Source organism: Tiliqua scincoides, chromosome 2 (genome assembly GCF_035046505.1).
Source record: "Tiliqua scincoides isolate rTilSci1 chromosome 2, rTilSci1.hap2, whole genome shotgun sequence".
In the NCBI taxonomy this organism is placed as follows: Eukaryota; Metazoa; Chordata; class Lepidosauria; order Squamata; family Scincidae; genus Tiliqua; species Tiliqua scincoides.
Window position 1 is genome coordinate 185,439,175 of NC_089822.1, and position 25,515 is coordinate 185,464,689.

The window sequence follows — 25,515 nt, forward strand, 5'->3', positions numbered from 1 at the left end:
CTTTGCTCTTAAGTCTTGCTGAAATATGAGAATGAAGTTTGGGTATTGGATAGATGTATGAAATCTAAACTTGACTATGCTTACAAAGCAAGCGACTTCTTACTTAGAAAGCAGTTGGCATTTTGGTATGAGGTTTGCAGAAATGGAATTGTCACCTTTCATACTGGAATATTATGGACAGCCCATCTATTTACTGCTTTGGTGCAGCAAAATTAGAACCTCATAGTAACAGTAGTACAGTCATTGGTATCTAGTCACATTATTTTACTTAGTTAATTTTAAAATATAGAGAGAAAATAGATCACGGATGTCTTTCCCTGTCTAGTAACACTGCACTGGAATAATGCAATTTTGATTGTTATATAGCTTGTACTGTAATTGATAAAAGACCCATGTTTTATTTCAGCCTGGCAGAGTAGCAAATATACCATCTGTAATTTGTCTTTTATGTGAAATTGTTTTTGATTTTTAAGTAGTACATCACTGCAAGAAGAAATATGGAAAACTCTTTCATAATCAATATTAACAGCCCAATCCTATTCTGCTGGAACGGGCAGGCCGCCTTGCCTGTGCTGTATCCAGAGCAAAGCTGGAGATGGCTGTGGTGCAACTCAGGACAAGGGGTATTTTTCCCCTTACCCTAAGTACTGCTCCAGCCACTGCAGTGGGGCTTTTTAGATCTGCACCAGCTAAATCATTGGTGCAGATCCAAGCAGCCCAGTGTTAGACTGGGCTGCTGGGAGGGGGGGATCAGGATCCGACCTAAGTGTTGGGTCTGCCCTGTCTGCCCACTGTCCACCCTGCCCCGGAATGCCCTTGAAATGACCTTCCCCTGCCCTTCCCAAATCCCCATGCCATTGGCCCATCACTGACGGAAATTTATGTTTGCTGGATCTTGCTCCAGTGTGGGGAGGGAGGCCTTGTGTCCTTGTGGCAGCTTCCCTGAATCCTGTGATGGCATGATGTAGTTCACGTAGCAAAATCAATCCATCAAATTGTTCCCTTTCCTCAAAGGGCTCACAGTCTAAAATGAAGTGCAACAGAGACACAAGCAACACCCACTAAAAAAGATGCCATGCTGGGGTGAAAAGGGACATTTGCTCTCCCCCTGCTAAATAGATCACCACCTTAAAATATGCCTATTTGGCCAGTTAGCAGGGGGAAATGGAAAACGTATTATGGGTGTAGGATCTGAAATACACACAATCTATTAAAATTATGAAAGGAGGGAGAACCCTTGCTGAAATGGAATACGCAGGGAAAAGCTGTAGCCATTGCCAGTGATGTAAAAGACTTAATGCAAGAATGCTGCTTTTTCTGAGTGTTTCCTTTTAAGGAGCTCTTTTTGTGGCAACTCTCAAACGTCTTTTTAAAATGTGAGAGTCTTTGAAAAGAGGTTTGGGGATTTCATGGAGTTAGCTGCTGAGATTGTAAGCTTTGAGTTTTATAGGTCAAACCCAGCAACCCACATCTTGCCTGACAGGCAAACCTAAAATTAATATAGAAAAACCTAAGCTTTATTTTCTCCTCCTCCAACTAGAATGTGAAATTGACTGTGTATAGTTTAATTATCAAGACACAAAATTGCACTGTTCTATGCATTTTATTTTCATAAAGTAGACTTTTAAATTATCATTTAAATAGTGCATTTCAAGTGCTCAACATGCTTCACATAGTCTGTTCTCAGCAATAGACCTATAAAGTGGGTCAGTATTATCCCCAGATATTGTTGGGGTTTAGGGCTCAGAAAACAAGGTCTTGTTCCTGATGGTCCTAAGAGGAGTTGCTGTGGTTTGAACCAGGACTGCCAGTTCTATCCATTGTACTGTACCAGCTCTTACGTTTGAACAAAATAATTAAAAATGTAAGAAATTATTCTCCCTAATTAAAAACAGCACCTCTACTTGCTTCAGGTGGCTAGCATCCAAATAAACAAAACATTGCATCAGCTCTAATAATAAGCATAATTTGAACAGCTTTATACACACAATAAAACAACCAATATTCTAGATTTAATAAAAACTAGCCTCTGAGGACCTTGAGGTAACAGAAAGCTCTCACATTTCCTCTGAAGGCAAGGAAACCGAAGGAAACCCTTCCTAGACAGTGTGTTTCAGAGCGCAATAGCCATCACTGAAAAAGCTTTGCCTTCTGCTTCTGTGTATCTATGCAGGTGAACTGAAGCAGGAACTCTTCCACAGACTTAAATGGACATATGTGTTTGTACGCAAATAAGGAAATGGAAAACTTCATATTAGAAAGATATATGTGGTTGAGAATGAATTTAAGTATTCAGAAATGATAGATGTTTTTCCATGAATGCTGGTATTTGGAAAGAAAACATGATCACATGAATAATATAGCAAGATTTACTTTGTATACATAGGAAATGGTATGTTCAGTAAAACATCTGTGTGACGTTGCTAAGGAGCAGTTCTGACTATTCAGTTAATGTGTAGATTTCTATATAATTTTTCCATTCAATTGGGCTGAAAAGCCTCATAAATTTGATTTATTGTGAGTGAACTCTAATGATTAAATACCCTGTTTTCAGTAGATCATGTCTTCCCTTCTTTATCCCTATATAGCCAAAAATTAACATTTTAGGTTGGTTTGCACCCGCTTCTAATAATCCTTTTAGAATCACGTTTGGTTTAACTCTTATGAGAAAATACTACATGTTGACTGCCTTCATGGTCCTCAGATTTATTTTTTAAAAGAAGAAATAGCTCAAGTCATCTTACAATTCATTTACTGTTTTAAACTACTCCCAAACTTCTTAACATTTAATAATTTTGTAAAAGTAGGGTTGCCAAGAGTGTCTGTAAGGAAGAACTAATTTAATATTGGCATTTGGCTCCAGTGTACTCATGTGGTTTGGTTCTGTATTTATTGGGATAGAATGGCTTGTCTGTGAATTAAATTATCCTAGGGAAAGCAGGCATAATAGAAGATTAGTTTGACTGGGTTAGTAATATGCTAACCTGGGTATGTATTGTAACATAGCCAAATAGATCCTTGCATGGAAAACTATATCAACTCTGACCATATTATCAAGCTTATTAGCAAAGGTCTTTCAGTGGTCCATTTCTGCAGTGGGAGATGGTGTGTTTACAGCAACTGGATGGCAGAAATATAAGAAAAACAAAAATTTCTAGCAACCTGGTCCTGTGGTTTTCTGAAGACAACTGTTGTGGCACCAGTGTTTGCACTCCTGCAAAGTACTTAGTATCCTGTAGTTTTGCTTGTTTTGCTCTTGCCAAAGTCTTATCTTTAGTTTTCTTTCTTCCATTAGTGCTTGATGAATATCTGGATGCCTTTGGAGGCTGAAGTGAAGCAAGGCCAGTGTGTATTACAGCCTTGTCATTTGTAAGTCTGTCTAAGACAGGAGTGGCCAACCCCCAGCAATCCATATGCCACTTTTTACATACATGAATACACCACTTCGTCTTATCTTGGCCTTCTTTGGACCTGTTAAGTTGGTTTCACCAGCCCACATGATTTGTCAAGCGTCCGCTCTGCTATTTTTGCCTTTGCCCGGGCCCTAGTTGCTCCCTTTCTGCTCTTTGAGCTGGGAGGAGTGCTGTGCTCTTGTCGTCATGGAGCTCTGCACCAACCAGTGTGGCCATGACACATCATTTTAACAGTGTCTGCATGCCACTAATGGCACGCATGCAGGGGGATAGTCACCCCCTGTCTATGGAGATATATAATTATTTGCACATTTTGGTTAATAGACATTTTTTATAATTTTTATAATACTTTGTCAGCATAAATATCATAGGAGAAACATTTTGTATCCTGTATATAATATTTATATAAAATAAATATAAAGGCCTTCCCCCACCTTATCCCTGAATTAATGTCTTTTTTGGTAAAGCATTCTGGGTGTCCCACTCTGCCAGCAGAATTCTGGTTTACTATGTTGTACTAGCTCTTCCACCCACAGCTTATTTGCATTTTGGTGAAATGTAACTGACTATAGGACTTCTAACTGACTTCTCATCTGGTTAGCTTCTCCTTCTCAGGCAGGCAGGTCAGGCTGAAAGTCTTCCTGAGGAGAGGGCACCCCAAAGATCTCCCAGAATGTCCAAGCCTCAAAGGCTCCTCCCAGAACCACAGCAGTTGTCATCCATGATGAAGTGTCTACATCAAATGTAGCCTGCTCTGATGACCTCTAAATGAAGTGTAACTTACAATGGAACTCAACAAATAACAGTCAGTTGTGCCCCTTTAAGATAACAAGTCCTATAAGACTAAACCAATGTATCGCAGAACAGCAGTCTGCGAGAAACATGGGACTGGAGAAGGAAAAATTTGCAACCTCACAAACCCCTCTGGGCTGCAGGTACAGTGCAAGAGCTCCTTAGAGACCAGGAGCAAATAAAAGGGAGAAAAGAGACATCCCGTTGCTTGTCCTGAAGGGATTTTGGTGAAGTCAGCCTAGAGCTAACTAGACTTTCAACCTCCTTTGCTATAAGGCAAGATCAGTCTGGGAGATCTCTGGGGGTGTCCCTCCACTCAGGAAGATTTTCAGCCTGACCTTTGTGTATACAACAAAGGAAGAGGGGTTCCACTAAATCCAGGAGGGTGCCCGCATGGCTAACGAGCCAAGTTAGAGAAGCTGTAAAGGGCAAGGAAGCTTCCTTCCGTAAATGGAAGTCTTGCCCTCATGAGGAGAATAAAAAGGAACATAAACGGTGGCAAAAGAAATGTAAGAAGGTGATACGGGAGGCCAAGCGAGACTATGAGGAACGTATGGCCAGCAACATTAAGGGGAATCATAAAAGCTTCTTCAAATATGTTAGAAGCAGGAAACCCGCCAGAGAAGTGGTTGACCCTCTGGATGGTGAGGGAGGGAAAGGGGAGATAAAAGGAGACTTAGAGATGGCAGAGAAATTAAATGAGTTCTTTGCATCTGTCTTCATGGCAGAAGACCCCGGGCAGATACCGCTGCTTGAACGGCCCCTCCTGACTGAGGAATTAAGTCAGATAGAGAAGTCAGAAGATGTTTCAGACCTCATTGATAAATTAAAGATCAGTAAGTCACTGGGCCCTGATGGCATCCACCCAAGAGTTATTAAGGAATTGAAGAATGAAGTTGCTGATCTCTTGACTAAAATATGCAACTTGTCCCTCAAAACAGCCACAGTGCCAGAAGATTGGAGGATAGCAAATGTCATGCCTATCTTTAAAAAGGGAAAGAGGGGGGACCCGGGAAACTATAGGCCGGTCAGCCTAACATCTATACTGAGTAAGATGGTAGAATGCCTCATCAAAGATAGAATCTCAAAACACATACGAACAGGCCTTGCTGAGGGAGAATCAGCATGGCTTCTGTAAGGGTAAGTCTTGCCTCATGAACCTTATAGAATTCTTTGAAAAAGTCAACAGGCATGTGGATGCAGGAGAAACCATGGACATTATATATCTGGACTTTCAGAAGGCATTTGACACTGTCCCTCACCAAAGGCTACTAAAAAAAACTCCACAGTCAGGGAATTAGAGGACAGGTCCTCTCCTGGATTGAGACCTGGTTGAAGACCAGGAAACAGAGAGTGGGTGTCAATGGGCAATTTTCACAACGGAGAGAGGTGAAAAGCGGTGTGCCCCAGGGATCTGTCCTGGGACCGGTGCTCTTCAACCTCTTCATAAATGACCTGGAAACAGGGTTGAGCAGTGAGGTGGCTAAGTTTGCAGACGACACCAAACATTTCCGAGTGGTGAAGACCAGAAGTGATTGTGAGGAGCTCCAGAAGGATCTCTCCAGACTGGCAGAATGGGCAGCAAAACGGCAGATGCACTTCAGTGTCAGTAAGTGTAAAGTCATACACATTGGGGCAAAAAATCAAAACTTCACATATTGGCTGATGGGTTCTGAGCTGTCTGTGACAGATCAGGAGAGAGATCTTGGGGTGGTGGTGGACAGGTCGATGAAAGTGTCGACCCAATGTGCGGCGGCAGTGAAGAAGGCCAATTCTATGCTTGGGATTATTAGAAAAGGTATTGAGAACAAAATGGCTAGTATTATAATGCCGTTGTACAAATCTATGGTAAGGCCACACCTGGAGTATTGTTTCCAGTTCTGGTCACCGCATCTCAAAAAAGACATAGTGGAAATGGAAAAGGCGCAAGAGAGCGACTAAGCTGATGACTGGGCTGGGGCACCTTCCTTATGAGGAAAGGCTACGGCGTTTGGGCCTCTTCAGCCTAGAAAAGAGACGCCTGAGGGGGGACATGATTGAGACATACAAAATTATGCAGGGGACGGACAGAGTGGATAGGGAGATGCTCTTTACACTCTCACATAACACCAGAACCAGGGGACATCCACTAAAATTGAGTGTTGGGAGAGTTAGAACAGACAAAATAAAATATTTCTTTACTCAACGTGTGGTCGGTCTGTGGAACTCCTTGCCACAGGATGTGGTGCTGGCGTCTGGCCTGGACGCCTTTAAAAGGGGATTGGACAAGTTTCTGGAGGAAAAATCCATTATGGGTTACAAGCCATGCTGTGTATGTGCAACCTCCTGATTTTAGAAATGGGCTATGTCAGAAAGCCAGATTCAAGGGAGGGCACCAGGATGAGGTCTCTTGTTATCTGGTGTGTTCCCTGGGGCATTTGGTGGGCCGCTGTGAGATACAGGAAGCTGGACTAGATGGTCCTATGGCCTGATCCAGTGGGGCTGTTCTTATGTTCTTATGACCTGCCTGAGGAGGAGGAGCTACCCAGATGAGAAGGACTGACCCTGCCATGGAGGTACCACAGGAGAATATCTTTTTATGCTTTTGTGTGAAAAATAAGATTTAACAGTTGCAGTAGGGAGTCTTTGGTTGTCAGTTACAAGAAACAAGTTCTGTAAGAATAGTTGAACAATAGAGTGAGGTACTCTAATGATGAAATTTCATTTCCTAGAGTATTTTTTTAAAGATTGGATAAACATCTTTAGCAGTAAAGGACAGCCTTTCAAAAGTAAGGTTCTTGTACATTTAACAATTGTGTAGGTGAAGGCATTTTATCAGTCACAGCTTGTCCTGTCATAGTGCAGAATAGTTTAAAACTGCATCCACCAGTTCCTTCATTAGTGTAATATCAGATGTTCAAGACCCTTAATGTTGAAAGGCTGGTCTAGAGCTGATTATTTCAGTCTTAGTAACCTTCATTAGCAGGCAGCTGGGTTGGATGGCTTTTAATGTAGAATCAGAAGGTACTTTAAGAACAGGGTTGGAAAACACCAGAAGGTCAAGGAGTCGTAGATGAATTATCGAAATCCACGCTACAGCTGTCACAAATAAAGAGCTGTACTGAAGATCTCCAAGCCAGAAATGTCTGAATAGAGGGCTTTGGTTGCTTCATTCACCCGGCTTATATGTTTCAGATATATACAGCTGATCTATAATTTTTTTAAGCTGGCATATGTACAGGACCGTATAAGAGAACCAGGAAAATGTAGTCATTTGGCACTTAGACCTGGAAGATCCAGGTTCAAATTCCCGCTCAGTTAGCATCCTGGGTGATCTTGGGTCAGTGATTATCTCTGACTCACCTACCTCACAAGGTTGTTGCGAGGACAAAAGGAGGGAAAGAAATATGTACACCACTCTGAGCTCCTTGGAGGAAGGGCAGAATAAAAATGTGGCATACAAAATAAATATGAATTCCCCTACCTTATCCCTCAAAGTAGATGAGGTCCAAATGAATAGAGAGAGAACTATGATATGTGAAAATTCTTGCAATGTAAGCATGCCCTTATTGTTTCAAACTCATGCTATTTCTACTCGGACTGCAGAACTTGCAGGTAGTAAAAGCATGATACTGTCAAGAAATTTGAATACTGGCTGATCTCCAAATGAAAGTACAACTGAGTTTAGTTAATCCCACCTTGAAAAGAATCTTACATTTTGCCATCCTTCTTTATGGCCTCTGCATACTTTATTGTCAATGTCCAGTTTCTAAATACATTTTCCTTGTTTACCTTCACTTTGAGTTGGCAACCTTCAGTCTCGAAAGACTATGGTATCGCGCTCTGAATGGTGGTTCTGGAACAGTGTCTAGTGTGGCTGAAAAGACCAATTCGGGAGTGACAATCCTTTCCACACTGGGAGCAAGTGCAGTCTGTCCCTTGTTTGTCTCTCTGGCTATGGGCCTTCCTTCTTTGCCTTTGCCTCGGACTGTTGGCCAAGTGTCTCTTCAAACTGGGAAAGGCCATGCTGCACAGCCTGCCTCCAAGTGGGCTGCTCAGAGGCGAGGGTTTCCCACTTGTTGAGGTTCACTCCTATGGCCTTCAGATCCCTCTTGCAGATGTCCTTGTATCGCAGCTGTGGTCTACCTGTAGGGTGCTTTCCTTGCACGAGTTCTCCATAGAGGAGATCCTTTGGGATCTGGCCATCATCCATTCTCATGACATGACCGAGCTGAATACAAAAATATTTTAACATTTTGATGCTAATTTTTGTTTTGATATTCTGAGGTACATTGAAGTGCATTGTGCTCTAAATTCCTACACCCTCATGTCTCAACTGTCAAGTTGCAGTATGGGATATGATGACAGATTTCCTTTCCTTAGGGCCCTATGTGCCATGCTCAGAAAAACAATGCTGTCAGACTGCTTTCATTCAGCATTTGTGTAGCAATTCAGAGGTCCTGTGCTATTAGGGAAGTATTTCTAAGAACTAAGGATATTTCTAGGTAGCATATAAAAGGAAAGACATAAATTTACATTCTAGCATTCTTCATACAGTAGTTAATGCAGTAGTTCAGAGCGTGATGGCTTTCCTAACTAGGCAGGAGGATATCATTAGGTGGGCTGCAAGAGCAATAACATCAAATTTCTTGGACTTTTTAGGTAGGCAGTCAACACATCAGCACAGTTTCAATGCTTTTTGCATTTTAATTTCCTCTTGTTAAGAAGGTCAGTTGTGATTATATGAGGTTTAGAAATGAAAGAATGTGATCTTTTGTGAAATTCTTCATCTTAGTGCTGTGTTGTATCTGATTCTAATCTGTCTTTTTATTAGCAGGTTAATAATATAACATTATTAAATATACCGTTCATATGTTTTATGTTACTCTTATATTGTTCTGTGGATATATTGCCTGCCTCCTGAATCACTTCATGCATTTGATAGTGTAGGTTCTGACAGTAGTTCATGTGCAATAGCTGTGTTTGGAGTTACAAGTAATTTGCCCTTGTAGGATGGAGAGGAACAGTTAGATAAGGGAATGTCTAGTAGGCATGTGTATTGTTTACCAGCAAGGAAGCAAATAGTGCAGATTGAATTTAATATTTGTTGTTTCAATATTTTTGTCATAAGCAGTCTTTGTCAACTTTTTCTATATTTTTGTTGTAAGCCGTCCTTGTCAACTTTATCTCTATAACAACCCAGTGACATAAGCATAGACATTGCTCTGGGGAGCAAAAGCTGAAGTAGCAGGTTGCCAGTCTCACCTGGTAAAGTTTCTGTATCACTTGAGATCTGATCTCTCTCTCTCTCTCTCTCTCTCTCTCTCTCTCTCTCTCTCTCTCTGTGTGTGTGTGTGTGTGTGTGTGTGTGTGTGAGAGAGAGAGAGAGAGAGAGAGAGAGAGAATTTTGATCATGGTATGGAGCACTTTCTGTGTGGTCTGTTAAAAAGAAGATATAATACATATTCATGAAAAGGGTTATTCTCTTACCTACTGTCAAGATGCCCAATGCAGACAAATGTAGAGGGATAAAAGCTGCATGGCAGACTTGAATAATTCCATAAATTGGTTCCTAAATAGGATTTTTCTGATTTGGGAACTGGAGTACAACCTATATTGCTTGGGGTAGCATAGTTCTTGGAGCCACAGTTGTGCACCCTGAATATTCATGTGGTGGCCACAGTCAGGAGTGCCTTTGTTCAACTTCTCCTGCCCCAGAGAAGTTAACTCTAGTTATGGTTTCACACACCTTAGTGACATCCTGTCTAGACCACTGTAATATGCTCTATGTGTGGGTGGGTTTTTGTTATAATAAAATAAAAATACTACTTCCTGTACTTCTCATTTTTGTGTTAAAAAAGCACAAAAAATCTGCAAAAAAAACTTTCTCTAGCACCTCTATATGCATACAGCTGCATCTGCTGACACTATACCACCTATATCATCTACATTTTAAAATTATAATTCATAATTATGATTTATAAAAGTGCACCCTTGGAATAAAAACACATAACACCCCTTTCTGCACTTCTAACTTTGGAAAACACTGAAATGTGTAAAAAAAATAAAATCACTTTCACTCACCTCTATCTATGTAGGGTTGCCTCTAAAACATTTGAAAACCGCACCTGTTCCTGAATACTGTGAGCAGGCTGCTGATGAGAGTGGTATACTGCTGATGAAAATTGCAACTCCCTTGTTGTAAGAACTGCAATAACTCCCAGTCCATTTTCAGGCCCAAGTTAAAATGCTCATTTTAATCTTCAAAGTCTTAAATGGTTTGAGACCAAGGTTCTTGAAGGATCATCTGTTTTCATACAACCTGTACCAAAATCTTCTGGAATGACTCTCCGCATTCCATCAAATGTCTGATGCATGTTTGTTTAGGATGTGGGCAAGAGCTGTGGCTACACCAAAGTTATGGAGAGGTACGCTTCGCCCCTTTTCCTAGTGTGTATTTAGCTGCCTGATTACTAACATCTGTTATATGACTGTCTCAGTGACACAGTTGAATAGAGTTTCTTTAGCCACTATTATTTTTATTGTTTTACACTGTGCCGAAGATGTTTTGTTACGTATTGTTTTACAAAAGGTGAAATATAAATGCTTATAAATAAAAAGTGGATTAGCAATGCTTATAAATAAATTCTTATTAGGGCAGAAAGACAAGGAACAAATAAGTGGAAGTCTGAGAAGATGGTTCATGAATTGAAGACTGAGCACAGTGTAGTGAAAATGCAGCCTATCTATGTTAAATGAGGCCCTTTTGGATAAATGAGTCCCCAGAATCTGCAGAGTAGCCAGAAGATAGATATGCAAAGAATAGGAGATTCCGCTGCACTATGGTTGGAACTAGGTGCAGTGAATCTTCTGCTGTGTACACAGTCCCTATTTTAGAAGAAAGAAATGGACTTCTTCCACTTGCCACTTGGAAAGAACATCAGATGGTGTAGGATTTGCAAGATTTTTTAAGTGAAAAGAATGAAATGCATATACTTATCGCTGAGCGTATGGGCAGCTAAACAACTAGTGTGTTGGGAGCCTGATTATATGTAGAATTTTTGAAACAGATGATGAACTGGGATGGAGAGGGCAAATTTGTACCCTGGAAACATTGAGTTACAAAAGATTTATACTGGGTTGTCAAACATGAGGTCTCGGGGCCGGTAGTGGCATGTGGAAGCTTTTTCTTTGGCCCTCAGGCTCTCAGCTGCTGAGCAGTGCTGAGGTGTCACTGCTGAAAGGTGTGTCCATTTGAAAATTGGGCTGTCCCATATCTTGAAATATGATACCTGCCCAGCTTGTAGGATGCCCATATTATCTAATTTACTTGCATAGCCCACAGCTAAGAAGAGCCTTTATACTGGTGAGATATAATGCCCTTCCTTCGGCCCTTTTCTGGGGACAGTACAAGGGAATACCTCTGTCAGCAAGGCTCTGAATCACTTGGAGACACTAGAACATATCTTCTTGTTTTGCCCGTTGCACAAGCCTCATCACCAGAAATATCTTATACCAATTTTGGTGTGCCTCCAGGGATGGGCAGAGGCAGATGTGCGTGCTGCAAGTCCTTTTGTCAACAGAGCGGGGAGTAACTCTTGATAATGTTTCCCTTTTTGTCTATACAGTTGTGAGTTCTCAGGAAATGGGACCAAAAGCTTAGTTCTGTAACGTATGGGGCATTTCTGACTAAGGCATTTTGAACATCTTGTGTCCAAAGGATGGCATAAAAAGTGATTACATAAATAATGTTGAATGTGGATGTGTCATGCATCTGTTTGTTTAAAAATAACAGTGCTGAGTGGGATATGCCAAGATGTTAGCTACTTGTGCATGCTTACCTTCAATATTCTGACAAATGTGATTATTCACGTATCTTAGTGTAAGTTAAGAAGTACTAAAATATGCAATAGAATTTTTTACCTACGTTAGCTAGAATATCTAGGACTCCATACTATGCATAGTATGTTGGGTTTCGGATCTGCCTTTGGGTAAAGCGATCTTGCAAGTGTATGTTGGATTCTCTCTAATGTGCTAACAGAAAGCCAATTAACTGTGTCAGGCAATTTCTTTTTCTTTCTTCCTTAATATAAGCAGCCTGACATTCTGGCCAATCTGTTGTAAACTGGCTTCTGAATCGACTATCCAAATTTGGAAACTTCCTGATGTCCTTGGAACAATTTCACTAATCTGCACCTGTTCTTCTTCAACAGAAGTATCCAGGAAAATGCTGTTTTTATATTCTCAAGCTGAACAGAATGCTTCTGCTCTTAATTTTGATAATTTGTTTTTAAAGTTTGCAAAGATGATTTTGAAATAAGATAAAATGGATTTCATACAAGTTGACCTTTATAGCTTTAGAAATGGCTATATTTTCCTGCTGTCACTCATATGAGCTGGAACATGTCACTTGGGACAGAGATACTACCACAGTCTGAAAACGCAGCCTCTTAATAGCAGTTGGGCAAGGCACTGTGCTTCTGATCTAAATATTTTATTACTTTTATTGAAATACGGAGAGTTACTTGAGGTAGAGATTTTCCCCCTTATGTTTACTGAGTTAAAGACTTATCTATTAATTTAAACAAATTAATCCAGTTGTTAAATGATGATGTTATAGGAATAGATTTTTCTGAATGCAGTTGCACACAGATGTATGTGCCAGTGTATTTTTGGTATAGTGTTGCTTAGTTTTTGTTCCATCTATTTGACTGAAAGATCGATCCTAGGGAACGTTGCAGTGGCAAAATCAGCTGTGCATGTGCATCTGCAGCTAAAAATGGAATCTTCAGGTTGTGGATAGGACAGAGCTGTTGAGATCTGCCACAGCTGCAACTGTAACCCCTGTCCCCAAGAATAAAAATCCAAGAGTGCTGTGCTAATGTACATATCAGCATATGCTGATGAAGTCACCTTGCACTACAGGTCTAGCTAGCCTTGCATTGCCTGGTCTGCTGGCCAGACCGTTGTATGTTGCAATGCTAAGCAGATGTTGCCATCTGGGTTGGTAAAACTTGAAGAAAACATTCTGCCTTGAGGATCCCCTTATCCACGGTTCTCCAATCCCCTTGTGTGCTCATTGCTTATCTGTCTTCCTTTGCAGCACTCTTCCCTTGCAGCCCTTCCTGTTACAGAATGCTAGAGGAGAAAAGTGAGAAGCAGTCAGCCAGAATACTAGAAGTGGGAGACTAAGAACACTAACTAAGAACAGAAGCTTCCTGTTAGTGTCCTCTTTCTCCAATATTTTTCAGGATGTGTTCTCCATCATGTCACTTCACATTATCCGCCTTTTGAAGTACTACTGAAAGTAACTAGTGATGTATCATCACCAGTCACTTCTGGGTTGGGTGGTCAGATACAACATGACAAACACCAATAAGAGGCTCAGGGTGGATGGAAAGGCTTTTTCAAGCATGGAAAGGCATGCTTTGGAGTTGTGCCCTCCGAGCCAAGCCTCCTACCACTCTTTGTTGCATCACATTCCCGGTCTCACTGCCAAATGATAGGTGTCAAGGTGTCCTGCGAGTATTACCAGACACCACCTCAAGTACCACTGGTGGTACCCATACTACTGGTTGAGAAACACTGTCTTAGTCCACCTCCTCTAGCATTCTGGCTGACTGCTTCTTGCCTTCCTCCTCTAGCATTCTGTAACAGGAACGGCTGCAAGGGAAGAGTGTTGCAAAGGAAGGCAGATGAGAAACAGGGAAGGGCTTGTGTGGTACCACAGTACTGTAAGTATAGGGTTCACCTTTATCCATTGTTTTGGTATCTGCAGAGGGAGCAGGAACACATCTCCTGCCAATATGGGGCGAAGCCTGTATTTTCACTTTATGTAATGTCCATAATGGAAGGATCCCCAGTTTTGCTGTCAGTGCTTAATTGTATCAGTAGTGTGCTTCATTTTAGTGTCTCCTCAACATTGAGGATGTTTACATAGTATATGGCTGTAGATGTATTTTTCAGCTGACCAACCTACACATCAAATGACACAACTTTTAGGTTGCATTGCATCTACTACAGCAGCCATGTTGTTGATGCATCTCTGCATGAGACCTATACAAAAATGGTTCTGGTTGGTATTCAGGCCTCAAATGCATTGTCAGCAAGTGCAGTCAGCAAAACTTCTAGTTATTCCATTCCAAATCAAACCTTACATTCCCTGCAGCAGTGCACTCATCCAAGCAGTTTCTTTGAGGGTGAACATTTCATCCCAGTGCACCACTCAATAGTGAAGCCACTAATATATGGGATGGGGAATTAATTCATTGTGGCTCCCTTGAAATCATTGCAACAGAGGAAAACTCTCATCAACTTCCTAGATTTTCTGCTATCTAAGCATTTGGGCTGCTCCTTACTTATTTCTGTTCTCCTTTAGGTTGGTGTTTCTAATGGCCTTTGCTTGGAGGGCCAGTGAATTGTGTGCTCTGTGTTCTGACCCTGTTCAGGTGAAGTGGTATTGAGGCTGGATGCTTCCTCTTTACTTAAGGTGGTCTCAACATTCCACATTAATCAAGACTTGAGATATTGCATGTACTTTTTCAAAGCCCAATTTCTGAAAGAGAAAGCTCTGCTCACAGTGGATATGAAGTAAACTCTTCCCTACTTTGTTTGTAGAACTGAATCATTCCCATGCAAACAGGCTATCTGCTTCCAGGAGGCTTGCAAGTGCAAAAATATTTTTACTCAAAATCTGATTCTAAGGCTTATCACTTGGCAAAGACAAAGCCATCAGCTTTCTTGAAGCCATATTTTCCAAAGTAGTTTCATCCTCCGCTTTGAGCTGGAGCTGTGGTTTCGTCCTAGAAGTATGAAGAACAAAAATATGGTTAACTCTGTAGACCTTTGTCTAGCACTATGTCCAGGACACAAGGTTGAAGATTGATGCCTCATCTGGGCATGTTATTCAATAATGCCTCTTATTGACCTGCACCCATCCCCTGGTATCTGGGAAGCTAGCTATTGTCTACTACATATGACTGGGCAGAGACCTTGAAGGAGAATAGGTTGCGTACTTGTAGCTATAATTATTTGAGTGGTTGTCTGTGCAGACACTTGAACGTCCCCTCTGCATATAAAGGTATTTTTATTGCTGTAGCAAATGCAAAGAGTAGATCCATGCTACTAGATTAAGGACAGTTTTTATCCTTGTTAATGGACTGAAAACATGATAAGATAAAAGATGGTTATTGGTATAATTGGCAGCCCAATCCTAACTAACTTTCCAGCATCCTTGCAGTAGTGCCAACAGGGCATGCGCTACATTCTGCGGTGGAGGGACAGTCATGAAGGCCTTCACAAGTTAAGAGAATGTTTGTTCCCTTACCTCGGGGCTGCATTGTATCTGCATGGGTACTAGAATGTTGATTAGGATTGGGCAATAAGTGAGACAGTGTCATTGCTTTCAGCCTGATTCAAAATAGCCATAATATTAAGAATGTGCTTTTGCGTAAGAAAGAAAGAAGTGCTAGGTATATTCTGTACTGAAGTCTCTTCTGTGAGTAGATTGCCATTCATATTTAACTTTTGAATAAGGGAATGATTTGAAGGTTAAGTTATAAAAAGACTTTGAATTTGTTGTGTAGTATTTACTTTTACTTTTGATTTCATTTTTGTTTGGTTTAAATATTGCTGACTTATTCTGTAATTTCTCCAATACTGTTAATTAAAACTAGCTCAGATGCAGCATGAAGCACTTGAAACCCTGTTAATCTCCCCATCCCCCCTTTTTTTGCTTCCAGCTTCCAGCAGATCTTACGAAGATGCACCTCACAGATGGTCAGCATTCACAGGTGACTCATGTCCCTTCAAGCCAGTCAGGTTGCAGCATTGCCAGTGATTCTGGGAGCAGCAGTTTATCTGACATCTACCAGGTAAAACTGTCACCTGACTTCATCTTTATAAAATGTGAGAGCACCTAGAGAAGGACTTTGTGCAGAGTAGCATTGCTTGTTGATGATTTCAGTTGACTTCATCCATTTTTAAATAGTAGCAAAATGAACAAGTAATATCTCTAGTCTGATCATATGTCAATGGCTCCTGAAGTTTTGATTTGTACAGTTTGTACAGAATTGTAGTTTGCTTCATGTTGAATTCTCAGAAGAATTAAAATATAGCTTTTGTGTGACTTTATGTATTCAAGAGGATTTATGTTCACGTGTATGTGCTTAGTATTAGTAGCTCTGTCCTTACTTCTGAAGCATGTTATAAGGAGAGAACTAGAAGGGAGAAACTTTGAAGCAGGGCATATTGTAGCTGCTTTGTTGACCAGCAACAAGTGCAGGTGGTACAGGTTTCTTTTCATGTATAAAGCCTTGTTGAGGCATCTGCCTGAAGAAAGCTAAGCAAGAATAACTGGTCAGGCCTTGGAAGAGAGACCGAAGCTGACAAGCTGTTGTGAGAAGACAGAGCCAGGAGGAGTCACTGTTATCTCTCACAAAATACAGAGGAGTGTGGAAGGTCAGCTTCCAAGAAGAATGATTAACAGCATGGCTGATTTGTAGCTTTTTCTGCTGGAAGCTCGGAAGGCATACCAAGTTAAGAAGAAATGATGACCATGCCGTAAAGGGGATACATCTGGAAATGAAGGGTTCTACAAATATCTTACAAAACAATAATTGAAAAAAAATGGTTTGGTGATAGCCTTTCTATGTGAACCATCTTGACTTTTACTCGTTGTGAGAGTCAGTGAGAAAGGCAGTATAATAATAACAATATAATATAATATTATGTATGAGCAGGGGTTTGGGGAATGAGCTGTGGTGGCTGGTGAAGAAGAAAAGAAAGCGGTGAACAACAGTTTCTGCCACTGACATCAGGGGAGCACTGTGCATGTCTCTTGGAGAGGAGATGCAAGGAGAGGTTTTCATAGCATTGTGCATTTATATTGTTGGCAAATGGCAGATTGAAAAAAATTTGTGTTGATCTGTTGTGTTGAACTGAATAGCTTTTGAAGCAAGTGATGGAATAGCTGCAAGAGGAAATTAAATATAGCAAGTTCTTAAAGTGGAACTAGAAGAATTGCCCACAAAAGAATTGTCAACTTAATCATGAGCTGTTCATACTGTAGCAAGGAAGGAGAACTCTGCATAAATGATCAAAATAGTTTTGCTTGTGTTAGGCATGCTTTCTTTGCATTTTGGACTTCTCTCCGCCTTACTAGGAGAACCAATTGCCACATACCCTGTTCAATTCCTGAGCTTTTTTTGCCTGGGTGCCTTATGGAGAGAAGTGAAGTGAAATTCTTCAGTGAAGAGTTTATAGGACAAGAGGTGCTTTGGACTGATATCCACATGTTCATTGGCAGCTAGGAGGGTAACCCTGGATTTGAATGAATAAATTCATAGCAACAGGCCTCAGATCTCTAAGTAATCCGAATACTGGGATATTTCCAGCCACCTGTTGTGAAAGAAATCCTACAGAGTTTCTTGTGGTGGGTGGAAAATGGCCAAACTGTTCCAACTCTAGGTTAAACCCAGGTATGCTAGTGAGCAGCAAAGTGCCACTTTGCTTGGGGTGTTTACCTACAGCATTTTGGATGCGTGTGCAGTTTAAAAAAATTACTAGGGATCTGTCAACATTAACATCAAGGCCAAACCATACCCTTCGTATTTTTAAATGATTTGTATCCTGCCTTTTCCTCTGAATAATCGGGCATGCCATATACAGGTTGATACTCATTATTCCAAGCACACATGTGGATGGCAAAACTAACTATAGCAAATCAATTTAAAAAACAAAGTTTCTTTGCTCTGGTGATTTAAAAACAGCCTTGCTGACCTTTGTGATGTAAAAAGAGTCATTAGGAAGATAATCCATCAATCAGTCCTTCTCCAGAAGCTTCACTCAGCCCCTCCCTTCATCAATGCAAAGTGATCACCTTTCTTTCATGTGTTCAGGGGGAAGGGAGGGGTCCGCTGTAGAGAGAAGGATTGATGGATTGTTGGCCAGCTGCCCCCCCCTCTCATTAACGAGGCTATTGTTAAAGGACTGTTCAGTTTTTTAAACTGATTTTAAAGGGGTGCATTTTTCCCCTTCTCTAGGGATCAGCACATTCCTTCTCATTTGCAGGGGCCATTCGTGTTGAATCAAATCCGTGTATAAAAAATTCATGTATAAATCGACTGGACCTATAGTCAGAACAGTAAAATGCAAAATAAGAACAAAATATAATATGCAATAATTGTTTAACAAGTAATAAAAAATAGTGTAATAAAAAACATTAAATCAGAATGCAACCACAAAAATGTGACTCTTTCTGGGTTTATTTCCTAAATGGTGCTGTGGGGGGGGGGGGAGAGAGCAAAATGTTACAAAACTACAAGTGGAGTAGGGAGATTTCAGCTCTTTCTGTATGCCACAGTTTCTACCCCAGTTGGAACTCCTTCACACACTATATCTTTATGGAAAAAATAAACAAAACCTTTGTTTTTCAAAGAAATGAGGGAGTACATGATTGACAGTGAAACCTGTGGCAAGGGCAAAGAACTAAAAAAACAAGGAAAAACCTTACCCTCTGTTGTAGTTTTATGCTATTTTACCCCTGTTTAGACAATAAACCCTGAAAACAGAGGTTTACATGTTCCTAGTAATATGTGATTTGGGCATAGTCCCATATAAGTACATACACACACACCCCGCTTTTTCTATCCCAAGGGAAGTGCCCAAGGCGGCTTACGCAATCCATACTAAAATATTCAATATATGAGACAAAAGATAAAATCATTGACAAATAAAACTACTAGGGTGGCAGCTACCTACAACAAAGTATTATTATAACATAATGGCACAGAGGACAGACATAGACCCATCACCCAAACACCAGACTAAACAAATGTTTGGAACCCTCGCTGAAAAGTCATGAGGGAAGGGGTGGTTCTTAATTCTCTTGGTAGGGAGTTGAGGAAGGAGTCCCTTAGATTACCTGGACCTAAACTGTGAAGGGCTTTAAAGGTGAGTACCAGCACCTTGTATTGGGCCTGGAAACAAATGGGCAACCAGTGCAGTTACTGAAGCAGTGGTCCAACAGAATCAAATAGCCTAGCTCTGGTAGCTGCCCTGGCTGCCACATTCTGCGCTAATTGCAGATTCTGAACCATCTTCAAGCACTCCAACTCACTGGGCACTTCTAGAACAAATACTTTAAAAGCAAGCAGAAAGCTTCAAAGATAATAACTTTTTTCCTACCAGTTCTGTAAGGATGCAAGAATTGCTGATGGCCTACATATACATAATTGACTTCTTCAAAAAATATCCATATGTAAATATAAATTTTTGACTTTGTCTATTGATATTTGATCAAATAAACACCCATTTCTATGCAATTTGTCTGCTTACGGGATGTTTTGTAAGTGGGGTTTCAGCAATTGAAAGGACTATTCCTTGTCCTATCTGCAGGCTACTGAAAGTGAAATGGGAGATGTAGATTTGACTGGACTCCCAGAGGCACTGGTTGATTCTGAAGAAGATGAAGAAGAAGAAGATGAGGACATTGAGAGAACCTCAAATCCACTGCTGGGACGAGATGTTGTACGGGAGTGCCTTGAAAAAGAACCTGCTGATAAAACGGATGATGATATTGGTGAGAAATGTAATGACGATGGTTGCAATTAGACTGAATAGTATTAGTACAGGGGATCTTTCCGTCACCCTTCTCCTTGCTGCAGAGCCTCCAGAAAGCTGCTTCTGAGTTTTGAGAGAACTGTGGGAGCAATGTGGGATGTGATTCAGGGAGCTGTTGGTAGTGGAGGGAGCCCCTAGAATCTGGGTGAAACACATTCTGCAAATGGTTCTCTATTCATAGCAAATATTTGGTATGCTTGGTTTCTTGGGATTCTCCTCAACCCCTGCAGCCCTCACAGCTCATCCCACACTGTGTTCCAGAGGGTTTCTTTACCTCCAGGTCTGACTTTTTGGAGTGCTGCAGTTGGAATGAAAGACTTATTGTGCTTCTGTGAGTGTAAATTTAGATCCATTCTTTTTTGGGGGACGGGGGGAGGGGAGTCTCTGGTAAGTTTAACAAATGTATTCATAATGTTATGCTAGCTAATACTTTAGAAGATAGTGACATAACTATGTTAAGTGCATGTTAAAATCCCATATCTGTACATAGAAGTAAAATAAATGTTGGTGTACAGCTAGCACCTTGGTATCTGCGAGAGATCCGTTCTCAGACCCCCTGTGGATACTGAAAACTTCAGGTATAGAAATCTGCGGTTTTGGCCCCTTTAAACCCTCCAAAGGTGACAAGAGTTGTGTTCTAGTTGCTTCCAGAAGGCTTTCTGAAGCCCGCAGAGGCTGTGCACGTCTGTGCGCCTTCCCTGGACCTCAGAATGCCTTAAAAGGCATTAAAACGTCACTTCTGGTTTACTGAATGAAACAGAAAGTCATGTTTTTCAGCCTGAAATAGCCATTCTGAAGTCCTCAGAGGCCATGGGTGGATGTGGACTTCAGAAAACCCAAGACAACCAGAGCACAGCTCCTGTTGCTTTCAGAGGGTTCAGGTGGGGCCAAGGCTAGCTCAACACGGGTCAGGGGGACCTGCATTGAGCCAGATCTGTGGATGGAAAATGTGCAGATAAATAGGCTCAACCTGTATTATGTAAATATATCTGAATCATGTGAGGAACAAAAACTGTTGAATTTTGTGAATTTTAATAACCCCGAGATGAGGTAAGGCTGAGATGAGGTGGGACTGAAACAGCTTATGAAGCTCCCAAGTACACCGGATTTGTCCATCCTAGTGTAACAATGACTGGTCTCCCATTTCTTAGCCCTTTACCTGCTGATGTGTGTAGGGAGATAGTAACTTTGGGTTGGATCCAAAGAACCATGGAGAGAACAAAATAGCCTTATTTTCTGCTAGTATTTGCTTTGGTGCGTCTGCAAGACTTGACACAGTGTTCTGACAGGTTGTAAGGCAGTTCTTGTGTTTTTGCTTAGCCAAGAGGTGTGAAACTGAGTGAGCACCATTTGACTTAGATTTACTTTCCTTGTGCAATATTCTAGTACGATGTGTCAAACAGTTCTTTTGTAAGAGGAATGCGTCTTCTGTGAGCAGAAGGGTGTATTTGGATCCAACTCAGTGAAAGTGCTGTTATTAACTAACAGGAGTGTTATAAGAGATCAACACAGATGATCATTGAGCATAACAAGGTGTTTCTTTGTTTTATTTTCTATGTATGTTTCATTTTGTTATTGTTCTGCTAGAACAATTACTGGAATTCATGCATCAGCTTCCAGCATTTGCTAACATGACTATGTCTGTAAGAAGAGAACTCTGCTCTGTGATGATATTTGAAGTTGTAGAGCAAACAGGGGCTATTATCCTAGAAGATGGGCAAGAAGTAAGTACTGCATAACACCATGGATATATTGCTGTCCTTCCAACTAACAGTTATGGTATAAATATAATTTTGGATTTTCTGCCATGTAGATTGGAGGGGTGAATGGAACCTACAGCAGTCCATGCCTTCCCAGTGCTGTGGCATGTAATCAGAAGCGCCAGAGCCTCCTTCCAGTGGTTAATGAACCCTGTTGCAAGGTTGCTGAAAGCCCAGAACATCTTCTATCACTGAGATGCCATTTCATATAAATGTTTCTGTCCCTTAGGTTTAGTTTTCAAATGTTTTCTACTGCATAACATGCATCCATTATGAATATCAATGACAGTTGTGTGTCAGACTATGTAGTTACTTTGGAGAGGTACTCTTTAGATCAGGGGCATCCAAACATTTTGTTAGGAGGGCCACATCTCTCTGACACTGTGTTGTGGACCAGGAAAAAAAATAATTTACATTTAAAATTTGAATAAATTTACATAAATGAATTTATTAGAGATGAACTTATATGAATGAATGAAAGTCATGCAGTAGCTCAAGGCCTATAAAAGCCCTTCATAAAGCAAGGCCAGCCTTTCCTTCACTGCCACTCCTGCATCACAGCAAGTAGTGGAGAGAGCCCTCGTCCCACAGTTCAAGTGAGAGGTAGAACAGTTGTCCTCACGCTGAGAGTAGTTGCATTGGGCCAGCATGGGCTCCAGCAAGTCTCTGGAGGGCCAGAGGCTCATTGGAGACTGGGGGCTCCCTGTGGGCCAGATTGGGAGCCCAGAGGGCCACGTGGCCCCCGGTCCAGGGTTTGGGCACCCCTCCTTTAGATGGTGGTATTCAAAAAGAAGCTTTTGTTCTGTCTAGTTTGATAGTAGCTCCATACTGGAATAAATGCAACTCAGTGAATCTGTAACTGAATCATTACTTTGGTTGTCATAATTTGCTGATAGTTGTACTTGCATTTTTCTTCTAGCTTGATTCTTGGTATGTTATTTTAAATGGCACTGTGGAAATTGGTTATCCCGATGGGAAAACAGAGAGTCTCTGTATGGGGAATAGTTTTGGAATTACTCCTTCTCTGGAAAAGCAATACATGAATGGTGTGGTTAGGACCAAAGTAGATGACTGCCAGGTAAGACAACTTTCTCCTAGTAATTCTGTCATTTAAAGCTTCTCAAGTTAGAATCTGACCTACTTCAATGTTCCTTCTAGAAACAGAATAGAGAAATTTTCGCTCTTTAGTTAGCTGTAACCTCTTTCACTTTCTTGCAAGTCTCTGTTATTGCAGAAACTGCTGCTGCTGTTTTAGAGGTTTTTTCTTTTTAAAGAACTGTAGTGCACTGAAATGAGCTCAGGACAGTTAAAAGAAAAATGTACATTTCCCCTTCTTTGAGTTAGATTCTAGGTTCGCCCCTAGATTTTGTTGCTGTCTTTAAGATTCTCAGTCTTGCTCATCTCTAAAGGTTTGCAAGTAAAATGGAGATAGAATAATCTCCAGTAATATTTTTCTATCATTGTATCACATCTGTCCAGGCTTGGCTGCTGGATGGATTTTCATTTTATTGCTGGTGTGCTAATTGTTCTGCTATTCTTGGACAGTTTGTCTGTATAGCACAGCAGGACTATTGGCGAATTCTGAACCATGTTGAAAAAAATACGCACAAAGTCGAAGAAGAAGGAGAAATTGTTATGGTAAAGGAGCATAGGGAGCTGGATCGCAGTGGAACCAGGAAGGGACACATAGTCATTAAGGTGATCAAAAAAATATTTTATTGCATTCTGTAAAAATTGTTGACTCAATTTTTATTATTTGCTTCTGCAGTTTAAATTATCATCTGTTTCAAAAGACTATGGATTATATCCTAATTTAGTTAGTGATGAATGAGATCAGTGGGACTTAGGTCCCAATCCTATTAGGCTCTAGCGCTGGTGCTAGCTGTCATAAACTTGTCTAAAACAGGTTTACGGCATTGTGGGAGATAGAAGCGCTGGGCCAGTAACAGTTGGCCCTAAGCCCAGCACCAGGAGGAGGACGCTGCATGGCTGCCGAAGATTAGCATGACCTCCGGGCGGCGGTGCAGCCTTTCAGGGCGAGGGGGTGTCCCGGGCTGGGGGGATGCGTGGGGTGGGGGGTAGGAACCAGCCTGAGTGGGCGGTGGGACCAGTGGAGACCACCTCTGCCAGATCCTGTCCTCCTTATTGGGCTGCAAAGTCCGACACAGATTCTTAAGTCTGTACTGGCAAAACAGCCCCCTTTCCCCAAGGAGACCTCTGGTGGTTTCTAAGCACCCACAGGATATAGCAGTTGCCATTTTGGCATCGTTGTTGCTCCAGGCACCAGGAAGCTTACGATTGGGCTGTTCATCCTGATGAATTGAACTTGGGAAACAGCTATACATGTTATGGGAATGGGGTACCCCCTAGGGAATTAGGATTCATTCAGTGTTTCAGTCTTCAGAAATACTTACCTGAGTACATTACAAGAAGACTCCAAGAGCAAAATCAAAATTTTATTTTTGGTGATGCTGTTTCCGTATCTAGAAAGTATTGGGGGGGGGGGGCAAAAACTTTAGTGAGGATGACAAGTAAAAACTGGATTTAGGAATTACATTTTTGAGTACACCTTAGTTAATAATATTGCAAAAGGACATATTTATTGTTATGCCAAAAATAATGCTCTACTCACTTTAGTTTTTTGTCGTTAAGGCAACACCTGAACGCCTCATCATGCATTTAATAGAAGAGCACTCTATTGTAGATCCAACATACATTGAAGACTTTCTGTTAACATACCGAACTTTTCTGTCAAGCTCTCTGGAGGTTGGGGAAAAACTCTTGGAGTGGTTTCAAGTAGACAATCTCAGGGATAAGGTTGGTTCCTAAATTAGAAATCACCAATTAGTTCTTGCTTAGTCTCATGAACTAAAATGTTACATGGTTTAGGAAGCTTTTCATATTTAGTGACCTTTGTTTCAAAAATCCTTTAACGCTTAATGATCTGCCTTTAACAGTATTTGTTTTTGTTGATAATTTATCTTTAACATTGTAGTTTAATTATTGCTTTGTAGTGGTACCTTGTATATTTTTAAAAACTGTTTTTTATTTATATTGTAAGGAGCTTTTGATGCTTCCAGGAAAGGAAAGCAGGCTATGAATAAATAATGGTACCATCCAGAGTTACTTATTTCAGGGGAGGGATTTTTGCTCTGGCGTAAGGGATATTTTTGGTGCTACCCTAAGCATTGATCTACACTTCTTGATGAATACTGATGCTACGATAAATGAAAATACTGTGAAACAGAGTCTAGGCTGGACACTGGACTCTAGGAATCCAGAGACTGGACTCTAGACGGATGTACTCTAGGAATGAATTCTAATATACGTTTCAAGTCTTTTCACATTATGCAGTTTTCTTATACACTGACCATTTATCTTTCCAGCTAAGGATTTCTCCACATGTTGGTGAATCATTCATTTTGTTTTTTGTTTTTTAGCTAAGTTATATATATCAGTTTGGGGAAACTTTTGTTGAAAACCGTTTGCTTAAAGTTGTCTATAAAATTTAAATGTTTTCTTGCAATACTTGCAGGGAGACACTTTTATCCTTCTGGCAAGTCAAAAAAGACTGTGAACTTGGGAACTTAAAAAAAAATTTTTTTACAAGGAAAATGGATTGTGTACCAACATTATAACTTAAGGAGTTCATGTTTATGTGTCATACAGAGCAGTAATTTTGATTACAAACAGAAAAACATTGCATCTCAGAATGGGAAGTAACTTGCATGCCTTTTATGCGAGGAACTTATCAGCTTTTAGATTTCTTTTAAAAATTTTCTTATTCTAACCTGTCACGGTATCTGCCAGTACTGCCATACTGCCAGTACTGGTGGAATTGTGCAGTAATAGCACAGCCCACTTGACCACTATGTCAGAAGATGAATGTTCTCATGCTCTTGCTTTGTTAGTATAAATCTCATAGAAAGCTTCCTTAAACAAGTGACCAA

General features: G+C 40.8%; 1 protein-coding gene across 4 annotated transcripts in view; it reads left to right on the forward strand.

Moving 5' to 3' along the window:
- Positions 1 to 25,515, forward strand: part of RAPGEF6 (Rap guanine nucleotide exchange factor 6) — a 176,745-nt gene that overhangs the window by 99,664 nt on the left and 51,566 nt on the right. For all 4 annotated transcript variants that reach the window (XM_066616335.1, XM_066616337.1, XM_066616336.1 and 1 more), the window contains exons 7-12: positions 15,926 to 16,057; positions 19,581 to 19,764; positions 21,393 to 21,529; positions 22,485 to 22,643; positions 23,111 to 23,263; positions 24,218 to 24,382. In XM_066616335.1, coding sequence (XP_066472432.1) covers positions 15,926 to 16,057; positions 19,581 to 19,764; positions 21,393 to 21,529; positions 22,485 to 22,643; positions 23,111 to 23,263; positions 24,218 to 24,382 — 930 coding nt within the window. The remainder of the gene's footprint in view (positions 1 to 15,925; positions 16,058 to 19,580; positions 19,765 to 21,392; positions 21,530 to 22,484; positions 22,644 to 23,110; positions 23,264 to 24,217; positions 24,383 to 25,515) is intronic.